The 14,798-nt window shown below is 55.7% G+C and overlaps 1 protein-coding gene across 5 annotated transcripts in view; it reads left to right on the forward strand.

The window, feature by feature from the left end:
* The window catches only part of ZNF385C (zinc finger protein 385C), a 72,393-nt gene that overhangs the window by 25,542 nt on the left and 32,053 nt on the right, over positions 1-14,798 (forward strand). For 4 of the 5 annotated variants that reach the window (XM_034941865.4, XM_055100940.3, XM_034941867.4 and 1 more), the window contains exon 2: positions 9,863-10,114. In XM_034941865.4, coding sequence (XP_034797756.3) covers positions 9,865-10,114 — 250 coding nt within the window. In that variant the 5' untranslated portion in view covers positions 9,863-9,864. Of the gene's footprint in view, positions 1-8,877; positions 10,115-14,798 lie in introns of those variants that run through there. The other variant, XM_055100941.2, reaches the window with a different exon arrangement.

Genomic DNA, 14,798 nt, shown 5'->3' on the forward strand with positions numbered 1-14,798 from the left:
CCAGTTTGGGGTCCCCTTCCCTGAGCTCTGGGACCCCTTGGGAGCCCTCAGGTACGCTGGGCCTGGTCAGCCGGGGTAGGCGGGATACTCCACCCGTGCGCCCAGCTCTTCAGCCAGGAGAGCCTCCGAGTCTCCCCTCTCTTCCTCCCACCCGGGGAGCCCCACCGCTGAGCCCCTCTCCCGCCAAGGCTCTCCTGGGCCGGCGGGGGCGGCGCGGCTCCTGGCACCTGCTCCCGTCGGGCCGCCCGGGGGCGGGCTCGGAGACGCCGTGGCTGTCCCGGGAGAGCGCGGGGCCGGGAGCTGCGACTCAGGACCGCCCCGGGTGGCCGCGAGCGGCTGGACGCAGCCGGGTTTGTCCGGAGCGCTCTCCAGGTAGGCGCGGGCGCCGGACTCGGGCCCGCACTCCCCGCCGCCCATCCCGGACCCACGCGCCGCGGGGGCAGAGCCGGCGGGAGGGGGCCCGCCGCGTGCTCAGCGCTTAGGTGGCTCTGCAGGGCTGGGGGCAGCGGCGGAGACCCTTCTTGCCTGGTGACCGGGAAAGAACCGCAACTTAACCGGAAACTGAGGTCGCGAGGAGGACACCAAGGGTGATGGCAAGAAGGACTTCCAGCTCCCATTAGGGGGAGAGAGGGAGTACAGGGTGAGACTCCCCCTCTACTCCCACCCACCCTAAGGAGAGGACCATTCTCCGGAGATAGGGGGCGCGACCAGATAACCCACCGTCTTTTCTTAAGAAGTTTAGAGAATCCAAAAGTTGATCCACCCCTATCAACACTGAGATGGAATAGAAGGGAAGGGGTAGGGGAGGGAAGAGCAACAATTATCTTTTGGGGGGTGCAAAGAGTACTCCTGCTCCCCCACCCTCCACCTCATTCACAGTCATTGGAGGACTTCCTGTCCCGCCCCTTCCTACCCCCAACGTGCAGAATGTCTCAGCTTCAGCAAGGGGCATGGGGGGACCCCTGGCCAGAGCACTCTGCCCCCACCCACAACTCAGGAACAGTCCCAGCAGCTCCCAACCCTCCTCCTTCTGGCTTCCAGGACTTAGGCTCCTGCCCTGACTTGGACGTGGTGACTAGTGGAAGGCAGGGAGTGGGGTTTGAGGGAGCTCCCCTTCTGGGTCCTATGGGATTGGGCAGGGAGAGCAGGCAGGAGATAAACCCGGGCTGTGCCAGGATCCTGAGCCCTGGTGCTCCTAGGAGGGGGCATGGGGCCGGCGGGTCTCCTCTGCCTGCTGAGTGTGAACAGGGCAATAGGTCAGATTTCCTGGGCTTTGCCTGGCAGCAGAGGCAAGGACAGAGGGTATGGAGACAACCATCCCACCTTACAAGCAGCTGCTCTGTGTTGCCACTATGGACCCTGCAAGGAGAGATGCAGGTTAGACAGCAAGAAGGACTTCCTTCCTGAGGGTAGGGGTCTTTGGGGGAGTCTCAGTGGCCAGCAGAGCCAGCCCCTGTCTTTGGGGGTGTCAGGAGGGACTGAGGCCCTCTGGAGGATGCAGACAACTGGGGGTGAGGACAGAGCAGACCAGGGAGTGGAGGCAGGGGGGGACAGTGACCTCACCTCTGGACCATACTGCTCCTTCACCTCCTGTGCCCTCTCTCCCTCCCTTGGAGCTGGAGTGTTGGCTTTCAGCAGCTCACTCCTGAAATCCCCAGCACCCAGAAGGCCCCAGGGGAAGGTGACAGGCTTCCTCTGTCACCACTTCAGATGGGAAGACAGACATGGCTGCCTTGGGTGTGTCCAGCGGAACCCCTCACCTGGCACCTGGAGCAGCTGTTGCCTAGCCCCCGGGCCTCCTGTTCTGGCAAAGCAGGGGTGTATGTGCTGGGGGCTGGCACAGGTGACTCGACTCTTCTGGATCCTCTGAGGGGATCTCAGGGTGTGGCCCTGGGTGACCCCAGCTCCCTGGGCCCATGGAATAGCTGGGATGGGTGCCACTCTGTGGTGGCCACACCACTAAAGAGGGCTGTTTCCCCTTCCTCGCCCTGGGGAGGTGTCAGTGCTGGGAGAGGGCAGTGGGGAGGTGGCAGGGTGGAGAAGCCAAAATGCTCATTGACGGCCCCTCAGGGACACTCAGCGGGTACCCAGGCCCAGGAGGGCTTGCACTCTGCTAGGACAGGAACAGATGAGGCTTCTCTTCTTCCAGGTGCTTCTCTCTGCAGCTGGGCTGGTAGGGAGGGCCAGGATCCCACACTCCTGCCTGTGACCCCATGAATGACTGGGATGGGGGCTGCCAGGGTCCTCACCCCCTGCCCTTGCCTCATAGAATGGAGGAGACCTGGCCCTACCTACTTGCCTCTCTTTGTGACGCTGAGCCTCAGTTGCCTCATGTGTCAAGCCTCGCAGGATTGTTCTGAGGATTCATGGAGGCGATGTTTCTGTTGTGCTCCAGGGACAACAGGCACTTGCCACCAGGTGCACCCACCCTGCCTTTCTCCCAGGCTAAGGCAGAATCATATACCTTGGCCTCCACTGCCTTCCACCTTAGCAGTAGCGGCTCTGTGTGGCCACTGCAATTCAGCCTGCAAAGGACCTAGGAGCCCAATCCCCTCTCTTATCTATTTTATTTTATTTTTTACTTTTTTGAGATGGAGTCTCGCTCTGTCGCACAGGCTGGAGTGCAGTGGCACAATCTCGGCTCACTGCAAGCTCCGCCTCCCGGGTTCACGCCATTTTCCTGCCTCAGCCTCCTGAGTAGTGGGACTACAGGCACCTGCCACCACGCCTGGCTAATTTTTTGTATTTTTGGTAGAGACGGGGTTTCATCGTGTTAGCCAGGATGGTCTCGATCTCCTGACCTCATGATCCGCCCGCCTCGGCCTCCCAAAGTGCTGGGATTACAGGCGTGAGCCACCGTGCCCTGCTATTTTTTACTTATTTATTTTTTTGAGACGGAGTTTCATTGTCTCTGGGGCTGGAGTGCAGTGGTGCAATCTCGGCTCATTGCAACCTCTGCCTCCCAGGTTCAAGCAATTCTCCTGCCTCAGCCTCCCGAGTAGTTGGGATTACAGGCACTCACCATCATGTTGGCTAATTTTTGTATCTTTAGTAGAGACGGGGTTTCACCATGTTGGCCAGGCTGGTCTCAAACTCCCAGCCTCAGGTGATCCACCTGCCTTGGCCTCCCAAAGTGCTGGGATTACAGGCAAGAGCCACCACGCCTGGCCCCCTCTCTTTGAAGACAGGAAACCAAAGCCCAGCGAGGCAGGGTCTGGCCCAAGTTTGGCCGGCCAGCCAGCCTGGCCTGGTCTGGGAAGTAGGCTGGGGAGGCGGGAGGGTGGCTGTTGGCTGACATGGAGGAAAATGCCAGAGGGTAACTGGGCTTGTTAAGGGTTTGAGGAGGGAACCCTTCATGCTCTGCCAAAGGCTGGGGACAGGTCTCGAACCTTCCTCTCCGGTTACCTCTTTAGGAGAAGCAGCCTTTTCTGGAGGACTCCTTTCCCAGGCTGCAGCAGAAACAACCGTCTGCTGCCTGTTTTCTGGCCTCCACAGTCCCCTCCATTCAGCCCTCTCTGGACGGACAGGCAGGGAATCTCATCAGCTCACGGTGGCCAAGGACCCCATGGAAACCTAGGGACCTCACGTGCATTTTTCACCCAGCCAGAAGTGGTGGAGATGGGACCCCAGAGCCCTGCCTGCGTGCTCCCCCCACCCCACCCCCCAGCTCCGCATTGATGGACACACAGGCAGACAGGCAGACAGAACCTGGGCTACACAGCTCTCCAGCACAGGTAGTGTGAGCCTGCCTCCAAGTGGGTGGCTGCCTCCCAGGGCCCAACCCCTACCCTCTCTGCAGCAGCCTCAGCCCATCTCTCAGGGAAGACAGGGAACAGAGGGAGATTTAACCAGCTTCCTGTAGAAATCCCAGACAGACAGACAGACAGATGGATGGGTACATACACGCTTTTTCTCTGCTTTCCCCTTGTCCTTCCTCCCCACCTCTTTGGCTCTGGCCCCACCTCTTTCTATCCAGGGTGTAGCCCGTCTCTGCCAGGCACTGGGCCTGATAGGGGCTGCACAACCCTGCCCCTCCCCAGAGCCCTTCTCTGAATCTGTGGCCCCCTCCCCACCCATCAGTTCAGGTCAGGATTTGGCAGGCTTTAAGGAGAGGTGGGATGGGGCAGTAGGTAAGGACTTGGGCTTTGAGTCAGACAAGCATAGGTCCAGGTCCAGCCACAGAACCTCCCAAAGCCTGTTCTCTAATCTATGCAGTGGGATAACAGGTTAATAATGGTGCTCATCTCATGGAATTGTGAAGTTTAAGAGAGATCCTGTTTGGGCATGGTGGCACATGCCGGTAATCCCAGCTACTTGGGAGGCTGGGGCAGGAGGTTCACCTGATCCCTACAAGTTTGAGGCCAGCCTGGAGCCTGGGAAACGTAGTCAAACCCTATCCCCCCCAAAAAAGAAAAAAGACCCTTTTTGTCAAACACCTGGCCCGCAGTAAGCCCTCAATAAATGGGGTTGTTATTTCATAAAGAAGACGTGACGTAAGCAGCTGGGGGGCAAAGAGAAAGACAGGGAAGCCTCTATAATCAGCTCATGCATCGTCTTTCCATTTGCTTTGAAGCAAGTCCACTGCCCTGCTCTGGAACTCAGTTTCCCCATCTGCTTAAGGCAGCATGTGGACTAGGTCCTATCCAAGTGTAGGTCCTGCTAGCGGGGGTCATGCTGGCTCTGAGTAGGGGCCAGGGTTGGGGATGCCGAGCTGCCGATGCTCAGGGCAGGGTTAGACAGGCCTGTGTGCCCCCGTCACTGCCCACCCGTCCACACTTTCTGACTGGGCTCCCCTAGCTTAGCTGGGGCAGTGTGGCTCCTAAGGGAACAGCTGGGAAGGCTGGGTCAGGCAGGGCAGGCTGCAGCAGGCCCAGCAGCCTGGCTGGGGGGAACACAATTAGCCCAGAATCCAGGCGGCCCCGTGAGCCCAGAGGCTATATATCACAGAGGTTTAATCAGCTGTGTGGCAGATATTTGCTCTCTTGGGCGATGTCCCCGGCCCGCCTGTCATAAATTGCACTGAGATTTCAAAATACCCCTGTCCCCATGCTGGCGGGGCAGGCAGCTCTCCTTGGCATGGCCAGGAAAATCTCATTCCTCTGAAGCCTCCACCCGGGGAATGGGACCTCTCCCCCCACCAACACTTGCACCTAAGACCTTCTTCCTGCCTCCTCCTGCTGGGAGGGTTGGGGAGGACATGGAGAGGCAGGAGAGTCGCTGTGATGACCTCCATCTAGAGGTGAGAAGGTGCAAAATATTGGTGGGGGGCTCCATGCAGTAATGGGGCCTTCTCACAATGGCAGTGACCTCCAGTGTGCCCTCTGTGGGAAGAGCTATACCCTGGACCCGTGGTGTGGCTCCAGGAGACAGCTGCATTGCCCCTTGAGTGTGGGGACTGGGGTCTGTCATACCCGGGGGTACGGAGTCTTCACCTACCTTCCCACTGGATGTTTGCTGCGCCACCTGGAGGCTATCTGTGGGGCTGCCGCTCAGCCACAACATCCAAACCCTAGCAGCAGGGTTCGGACCATCAAATCACCAAGCACTTATGACCACACCAGGGTGAGATCTATGGCGCGTTAGTTTGTTAGGGCTCCCATAACAAAGTGCCACAGGCTGGGTGGCACTTAAACAATAGAAGTTTATTGTCTCAGTTCTGGATCCTAAAAGTCCAAGATCAATATGTGTCAGCAAGGCTGGGCGCAGTGGCTCATAACTGTGATCCCAGCACTTTGGGAGCCCGAGGCTGGAGGATCTATTGAGCCCAAGTGTTTGAGGTTACAGTGAGCTATGATCACACTGCTCCACTTCAGCCTGGGCAACAGAGCAAGACCCTGTCTCTCTCTCTCTTTTTTTTTTCTGAGACGGAGTCTTGCTCTGTTACCTAGGCTTGAGTGCCATGGCACGATCTCGACTCACTGCAACCTCTGCCTCCCAGGTTCAAGCAATTCTCTTGCCTCAGCCTCCTGAGTACCTGGGATTACAGGCACCCACCACCGTGCCCGGCTAATTTTTTTGTATTTTTAGTGGAGACAGAGTTTCACCATGTTGGCCAGGCTGGTCTTGAACTCCTGATCTCGTGATCCACCCACCTCGGCCTCCCAAAGTGCTGGGATTACAGGCGTGAGCCACTGCGCCCAGTCAATTTCACCTTTTCATAAGGACACCAGTCATGTATATTGGATTACGGGCCCACCCTATACCAGTCTGGCCTTATCTTAATAGCATCTGCAACGACCCTATTTCCAAATAAAGTCATATTCTGAAAGTGCTGGGGATTAGGATGTCAACATATTGAATTTTGGGGGACATAATTCAACCGATATCACATAGTGAGTCTCAGATGTTCAGTGACAGTCTCATTTCATGGTCTGGGCACAACGACACCCACACTATGGCACGGCTACACTACGACATGCACACAGAGTGAGTGACATAGATTCACCTCAACAAACGATGGGGTAACAGACATTTGCAGCGACCCAGGTACATCATGACAGACACACAGGGTGACAGACTTCACTCACAAGCTGCAAGAGACAGACACACTATGTGTTAATAACAGCTGATTGGCCAGGCACCGGTGGCTCACGCTTGTAATCCCAGCACTTTGGGAGGCCGAGGTGGGCGGATCATGAAGTCAAGAGATTGAGACCATCCTGGCCAACATTGTGAAACCCTGTCTCCACTAAAAATACAAAAATTAGCTGGGAGTGGTGGCACGCGCCTGTAGTCCCAGCTACTCAGGAGGCCGAGGCAGGAGGATCACTTGCACCCGGGAGGCAGAGGTTGCAGTGAGCCAAAATAGTGCCACTGCATTCCAGCCTGGGCAACAGTGTGAGACCCTGTCTCAAACAAAACAAAACAAAACAGACAAACAAACAAAAAACAGCTGATTTTGTAGGGCACCGAGAAGCATATTACATAGATTATAGATCAGCTCATCTAATCCCTACAATGTGTGTATGACTTAGGAACTGTTATTGATCACTCCCATTCTACAGAGGTACAGACGAAGGAACTGAGCTCAGGTCACACAGCCAGTGAGTGACAGAGCTGAGATTTGAACCCAGGTATGAATCAGCATGGAGCTCCTGCTCTTGGCCGGGCATGGTGGCTCATGCCTGTACCCCAGCACTTAGGGATGCCGAGGCGGGCAGACCACATGAGCACAGAAGTTTAAGACCAGCCTGGGCAACATAGCGAGACCCTGTCTCTATTGAAATTTTAAACATACATAAAATTTCAAAGAGCTGCTGCCCTTATCGCTGTGCTCCTCTGTTCCATCCACACGCAGTCCCCACACTTGTCACAACAGACATGTTATGTGGGATCACTGCTCACAAAAAGGACAAGCAGCTTACTGAGAATGGGGGTGGCATCTGGGGACTACAGGCAGGTTTTTGGCCTTGGGCTTGTAAAATTAATTTTCCTTGTTCAGATGCGGGCTCCACTGTTGGATGTATAGTCTTGTGAAGACATTGTGACATCACTGGACTGGTCTGATCTGCAAAGTAAGCATGGGCCTCAGAACACAGGAAATGCCCTCTGGGGAGATGAGCTTGTCTGCTCAGGTTGCCATAACAAAGTACCACAGACTCAGTGGCTTCGACAGTGGAGATGTAATTTCTCACAGTTCTGGAGGCTAGAAGTCCAAGATCAAGGTGTCAGGAGGGTTCATTTCTTCAAAGGCCTCTCTTCTTGGCTTGAAGATGGTCTTCCCTCTATAACTATCTGTGTCTAAATTTCCTCTTCTTATAAAGACACCAGTCATATGAGACCCAGCACGGTAGCTCACACCTGAAATCCCAGCGCTTTGGGAGGCCGAGGTGAGCAGATCACTTGAGGCCAGGAGTCCAAGACCAGCCTGGCCAACATGGCACTACCCCATCTCTACCAAAAAAAATACAAAAATCAGCTGGGCATGGTGGCAGATGCTTGTAATCTCAGCTACTCAGGAGGCTGAGGCAGGAGAATTGCTTGAATCCGGGAGGCAGAGGTTGCAGTGAGCTGAGATTGTGCCACTGCACTCCAACCTGGGCGATAGAGTAAGACTCTGTCTCCCACTGGGTGCAGTGGCTCATGGCTGTAATCCCAGCACTGTGGGAGGCCAAGGTGGGAGGATCACCTGAGGTCAGGAGGTCGAGACCAGCCTGGACAACATGGCAAAACACTGTCTCTACTAAAAATACAAAAATTAGCTGGGCGTGGTGGCGGACACCTGTAGTCCCAGCTACTCGAGAGGCTGAGTTGAGGCAGGAGAATCACTTGAACCCAGGAGGTGGAGGTTGCAGTGAGCCGAGATCACACCAATGCACTACAGCCTGGGTGACACAGCGAGACTCCATCTTGAAAAAAATAAAGACACCCATCATATGAATTAGGGCCCACTGGTATGACCTCATTAACTTAATTACCTCTTTGAAGACCCCATCTCCAAATAGAGTTACTTTCTAAGGTACTGGGGGTTATTACTTCAACATATGCATTTTGAGGGGACACACTTCAGTCCATAACAGGAGAGATGGGCTCAGTATGACTCACCCAGGCCCTAGCCTTGGGGTTGCCCCAGCCTGAGGGAGGGACACAGATCTTGCTCTCAGGAAGCCCCTGTCTGAAGCAGAGGCAGGAAGCATGCGCGAGATTTCCGAGAGAAGGCAAAATTCACTGAGCAGCCCCAGAATAGAAATGGTTAGAGGCAGACAAGTCAGGCAGGGCAAGTTTCAGAGAAGTGACTTGGAAAGGAAAGACTGTCTATGGGAGATGGGGGCCTGGAGGGGCCACTTGAGGGTCCCGAAGAGACAGAAAGTGTGTGTGTGTGTGTGTGTGTGTGTGTGTGTGTGTGTGTATGCGCGTGTGCGCGCGTTGGGGGACAGGGCGGGGGCAGGGGCGCTGTCTTCAGCCGACCCAGGCAGCAAGGCTCAGGTCTCTACCGAAACCACCAACTGTTGCCTCGGCCTCGGTTGCCAAGACAGCAGGGGGCATCTGGAGCCACGCAGAGCAGGGATTGGGATGGCTTCACACACTGTCACCATTTGTGAATGTCACCCTGCTGGGTGCAGGGCACAGGAAGGTTGTGTTTTTGGCTGGCGGCTGCTGCGTCTCCAGTAAGCGCCACATGCCTGGCTGTCACAGGATTGCCAGCGCTTGCTGCGGAGCTGAGAACAGGACTCTCGCTTCCTCAAATGTGACTCAGCTGGCCTTGCCGCTGCCTCTCCCTCAGTGACCACCTTTCCTCCAAGACCCCAGTCCGCCTCTCTGAGATATGTTCTGCGGCCCTCGAGTCCCCAGGTGTCTTGGCCTCCCCGTGTGTAGACATGTTGGACACCCTTCCAGAAAGTCCCAAGTTTTTTTGTTTTTGTTTTTGTTTTTTGTTTGTTTTTTCTTTCTGAAATGGAGTTTCGCTCTTGTTGTGGAAGCTGGAGTGCAATGACACCCGATCTTGGCTCACTGCAACCTCCGCCTCCCGGGTTCAAGTGATTCTCCTGCATCAGCCTCCTGAGTAGCTGGGATTACAGGCATGCACCACCATGCCCAGCAAATTATGTATTTTTAGTAGAGACAGGGTTTAACCATGTTGGTCAGGCTGGTGTCAAACTCCTGACCTCAGGTGACCTGCCCGCCTCGGCCTCCCAAAGTGCTGGGATTACAGGCGTGAGCCACCGCCAAGAGTCCCAAGTTTTAATGCTGCTTTGCTTGAAATAGACCCCATTATGCGCCCTTCCACCATCCTCGGGCTGGGGCGTTTCAGAGGGATACAGAGGATACAGAGCTCCGTGTCTCCCGGTCTTGAGCCCCTCCTGCTCTCTCTAAGTATTCACAACCATTTGGCGTTCATTCGTCTCCCTCTCTATCCACTCAGATATGAAGCGGCCACTGAGCCCACCCCCACCGGCTGAGAAGGAGACCCCCATATCTGGAGCTGCTGAGTGCCTCCCTCGGCCCCCAGAACCACCTAAGCCCAAGCGAGAAAGAAAGCGGCCATCGTACACGCTCTGTGATGTCTGCAACATCCAGCTGAACTCGGCGGCCCAGGCCCAGGTGCACTGTGGGGGGCGGGCCCACCAGAGGCGGCTTCGGCAGCTCAGCTTGGGGAAGAGCCCCTCAGGGCCAGGTCAGTGTGGAGGGACGCTGCTCCCACAAATTTGGTTTGGGGAGTATCTCTGTCTAGGCCCCTCTGAGGGGCTCTGGGTCTGTGGCCTCCCTCCATGGGGGTCTTTGCGTCTGGGGTGCCCTCAATGGGGTCTTAGGGTCTGAAGCCCCCCCTGATGCCAGCAAGTTTTATTCTGCATCTGGACAACCCTTCTGTAGGACCTCTCGGAATCTGTGGGTCCTTAGGCTGCCTCTTGGGTCTTTGTTTCTAGGGACTCTCCCTGTGGGATCTTTTGGGATCAGGACTCCTAAACAGCACTTCTCCAGCCTGGAGCCTCCTGGTAGCCACAGGCTTTCAGACAAGGGCCTCATCTGCGGGGTGGGGGTCCCAGGCTCCAGCTCAGGTCTGTGGTCTCTGAAGGCCAAGGTCAGCAAGGTACACAGCACTCCAACCCAGGGACAAGGGGGAGGCCCCTCTTCCTTTGGACTCCCGGCCAGGATTTCTGCTTCTCCCTAGCTGGGGTGACTTTGCAGAGGTTTGGCTATGAGCTTGGAAGGGGCAGCTGGCTGCAAGGCAGATTTCTGGGGGAAATGGGTGAATGCCTCCATGAGGGTGATTCTAGCTGACAGGTGCACAGGGGCCATAGGGAAAGTAAGAATCACCCAGGCTGCTGTTGGCAGAGCAAACAGATTCACATTCAGGCTCAGTGTGGGGAGGTGGGAAAGGCAGGAACTTACCCCTGGCTCCTGGGGGAGGCCAACAGAAACCTACCTTGCAGCCCAGGCTGGCAGTTTTGCCGGAGGCTACACTCTGACCTCAGACACCCTCTTGAGGGCTGTCTTCTCTTTTGGTGATATTCATGGGGCACCCACTGTGTCCCCCACTCCACACACACAATCCTGTAGGCCAGAGACAAGTAAGATCCAATCTCTCTGCTTACCACCCTCCCCAAGATTGAGTGGGTCTTTTGGGTGGAGACACATGTGAAAAGAGATAAGGGTTGTGGTTGCCACATGGGACATACCCTCAGGGCACAAAGGCAAAGCTGCAGTCCCTGGGGGCAGCAGGAAAGTCTCCTGAAGGAAGAGGGGTCTGAGCCTCGGAACATGGATGAGGGGAGTAGGGGCATTACAGGCAGAGGTCACGGCATAAGCAAAGGCCAGGGTGCTCTGGTGACTGGGACCAGCTCCTCCCCACCCAATTATTTCAGGCTGGACACCAAAAGCATGACTCTGAGCAAGAGAGTATCTGACTGATGGGTGTTTCTGGAGCATATGTGTCTGTCTGGATTCGAAAGTCACTCATTGGCTGGGCATGGTGGCTCATGCCTGTAATCTTAGCACTTTGGGAGGCTGAGGCAGGTGGGTCACTTAAGGCCAGGAGTTTGAGACCAGCCTGGCCAACATGGCAAAACCCCATTTCTACTAAAAATGCAAAAATTAGCCGGGTATGGTGGCACACACCTGTAGTCCCAGCTACTTGGGAGGCTGAGGCAGACGAATCACTTGAACCCAGGAGGTGGAGGTTGCAGTGAGCCGAGATTGTGCCACTGCACTCCAGCCTGGGTGACAGAGTGAGACCCTGTCTCAAAAAAAAAAAAAAAAAGTAACTCATTAATTCACTAAATATTTATTGACCACCTACTAGGTGTAAGCTGCTTTTGGGAGATTCATGTTTTTAAAAGACATCATATCTGCCTGTCAGGAAAAAGCTATCTAAATAAATACATATGCAGATGAGTTTGTTCCAAGATAGTAACAGGCTTCCTAGAGGTGGATTCAGGGTGCCTCAAGAAGTCAGAGGAGGGGCCAGGCTCACGCCTGTAATCCCAACACTTTGGGACCCCAAAGCGGGCAGATTGCCTGAGCTCAGGAGTTCGAGACCAGCCTGGGCAACATGGCGAAACCTCATCTACTAAAAAAACAAAATATTAGCCTGGTGTGGTGGTGGGCACCTGTAGTCCCCGCTACTTGGGAGGCTGAGGCACGAGAATTGCTTGAGCCCAGGAGGTGGAGGCTGCAGTGAGCTGAGATCACACCATTGCACTCCAGCCGGGGCAACAAAGAGAGACCCTGTCTCAAAAAAAATAAAATAAAAATAGAAGTCAGAGGAGGGAGAGGCAAACTGACATGGGAAGTGACATTGATGGTGGATACTGGAGACAAAGAGAGGATCCCAGGCAGGGAAGCAGCTGGAGCAAAGGCATTGAGGCCTGCAAGCCCATGGCTCTTTGGGTGGGGAGGGGCACCATCTTAGGGGTCATCAGGAGACATGAGGCCTGGTACTCCAGTCCAGATTGTTAAATCAGACCTGTGAAGTCACTGGCCATCAGTGTGCTGGGTGTGTGCAGGGAGTGTGCAGGGTGTGGAGAGGACAGCAGGAGCCATCTGCAAGAGCCTTGCCACCAGGCTGGGCTTTGACCTTTGTTCTGAAGGTGATGGGCATTGCAGAAGTGGTTTGAGCAGGAGCAGTTAGTGTTTTTAGGTGTCTCTGGCTCGAGGGTACGTAAGAAGGAAAGTGAGGTGAAATGGAGAAATAGATTCTGGAGCCTTTTCTTTAGCAGAACTGTCAAGACTTGGTGGCCAATGGGATGTGGGGTGTGTGGGGGGTGCCACGGACACCTCTAGCTTAGGCAGTGCCACAGAGGGCAGCTCAGTTATCAGAAAGGGGGTGCTGAGAGGGAGACAGAAATGGAGGGCTGACACTGAGTGGGGAAGGCCAGTCCTGTGGCTGAGGATGTTGTCTGGTCTTTGTTCCTCTTGTAACACAGCCTCTTCAGGTCTTACTTCCTGGGCAACGGTCCCTGTGGTAAAAGCTCCTCCCTCCCCAATCCCACCACACCAAGATGAAGGGAGCAGGTGTGGGGAGAGGAGAAAAGACCACAGCTCCAGGGCCAGGTGCGGAGGCTCACGCCTGTCATCCCAACACTTTGGGAGGCTGAGGCAGGAGGATAACTTGAGGTCAGGAGTTTGAGACTAGCCTGGCCAATATGGTGAAACCCCATCTCTACTAAAAATACAAAAATTAGCCGGGCATGGTAGCACATGCCTGTAATCCCAGTTACTGGCGAGGCTGAGTCACAAGAATCGCTTGAACACAGGAGGCGGAGGTTGCAGTGAGCTGAGATCGCACCACTGCACTCCAGCCTGGGCGACAGAATGAGACTCTGTCTTAAACAAACAAACAAACAACAACAACAAAAAAGGTCACAGCTCCAGAAGAGAGTCCCAGCTAGAGACAGGCTGCCCAGATGGCTGCGGACTCCCCCTCTACCTGGTTTTCCTCTTCCCACAGTCCCCATGCCCCTCAGTACTGGGTCAGAACGGGGGCGTGGGGGCACCATCTTAGGGGTCATCAGGAGACGTGAGGCCTGATACTCCAGTCCAGATTGTTAAATCGGACCTGTGAAGTCACTGGCCATCCGTTGTGTGTCATCTGTCACCTCTCCCTCCAGCCCTGTGCTGGGCTCAGGCAGGATGCTGGGCAGTACCACTGAGCAGTGCCTGGTACCTGCCTCTGGGCACTCACAGTCTAGAGGAGGAGGCAGACATGGAACCAGACCTTTTCAGCCACCCAACCTAGGAGGAGTGACCAGCACTGTGGGAGTGGGGCAGGGGAGGGGAGTGATAGCTGTGCCTAAGGCAGTGGGGACAGGTCCTTAGATTTCCAGGAGCCCTGGAATTCTGGGGCTCCAGCTAGAGAAGCTGCCTTCTCCATTGGCCTGGTGAACTCGGGGCCTGCCCTGGGCCATGACCCTCCCAACACCCACCCCCTCCCCTGGCTTTCTCCTGTCTCCTCAGTTATCTGAGAGCTGGGGGTGGAGGGCGGCCCCCAGCAAGAAGATGCCAGCAACTTGGTCAGGTGTGGTGGCTCATGCCTGTCATCCCAACACTTTGGGAGGCTGAGGCGGGTGGATCACTTGAGGTCAAGAATTCGAGACCAGCCTGGCCAACATGGTGAAACCCCATCTCTACTAAAAACACAAAAATTAGCCAGGCGTGGTTGTGGGGTACCTGTAGTCCCAGCTACTCGGGAGGCTGAAGCAGGAGAATCACTTGAACCCGGGAGGCAGACGTTGCAGTGAGCTGAGATCACGCCACTGCGCTCTAGCCTGGGCGATAGAGACTCCATCTCAAAAAATAAAAATAAAAAAAGATGCCAGCAACTGCCCCTGAGGTGGGGGGCAGGGCGAGGGGGAGCACGTTGGGCCCCTCAGCCGCCCTGGATGCCTCTTCCAGCTCTGCCCAGGTGGAGACTAGGCCAGTGTGCCCCTCTCCACAAAGCAGAGAGCCCTTAGGGTGGAGCTCCCTGGTGGAGGCTCCCTGGGGAAAATGCAGAGGGCCACAGCCATTCCAGGGAGGCTGAGGCTGAGGCTAAGTGTGGGCAGCCTTGAATGCGCTGCATTGGTCCTAGGCACTCAGTGTCCGGAGCGCCATGCCAGATTGAGACACGAGGTCTCGGGCCTCTGGCAGCCAGGAGGGGCACTTTTCCGTGGGAGCTGTCGCTTTGATTAGGGGCCTGCAGGGCTGGAGGCTTCCACAGTGACAGGTGGTCACAGGCAGTAAGGCAGGGACCCTCTCCTGCTCACATCCCCTGAGGCCATCTGTGGGAGGGAGACTGGGGGGTGGTTCTCCCCTCTCTCAGCCTCCTCACCAAGATCTCAGTCAGAGGCCTCCTTCCTCAGCAGTATCTGGCTCCTGGAATT

Source organism: Pan paniscus, chromosome 19, assembly GCF_029289425.2.
Source record: "Pan paniscus chromosome 19, NHGRI_mPanPan1-v2.0_pri, whole genome shotgun sequence".
Taxonomy (NCBI): Eukaryota; Metazoa; Chordata; class Mammalia; order Primates; family Hominidae; genus Pan; species Pan paniscus.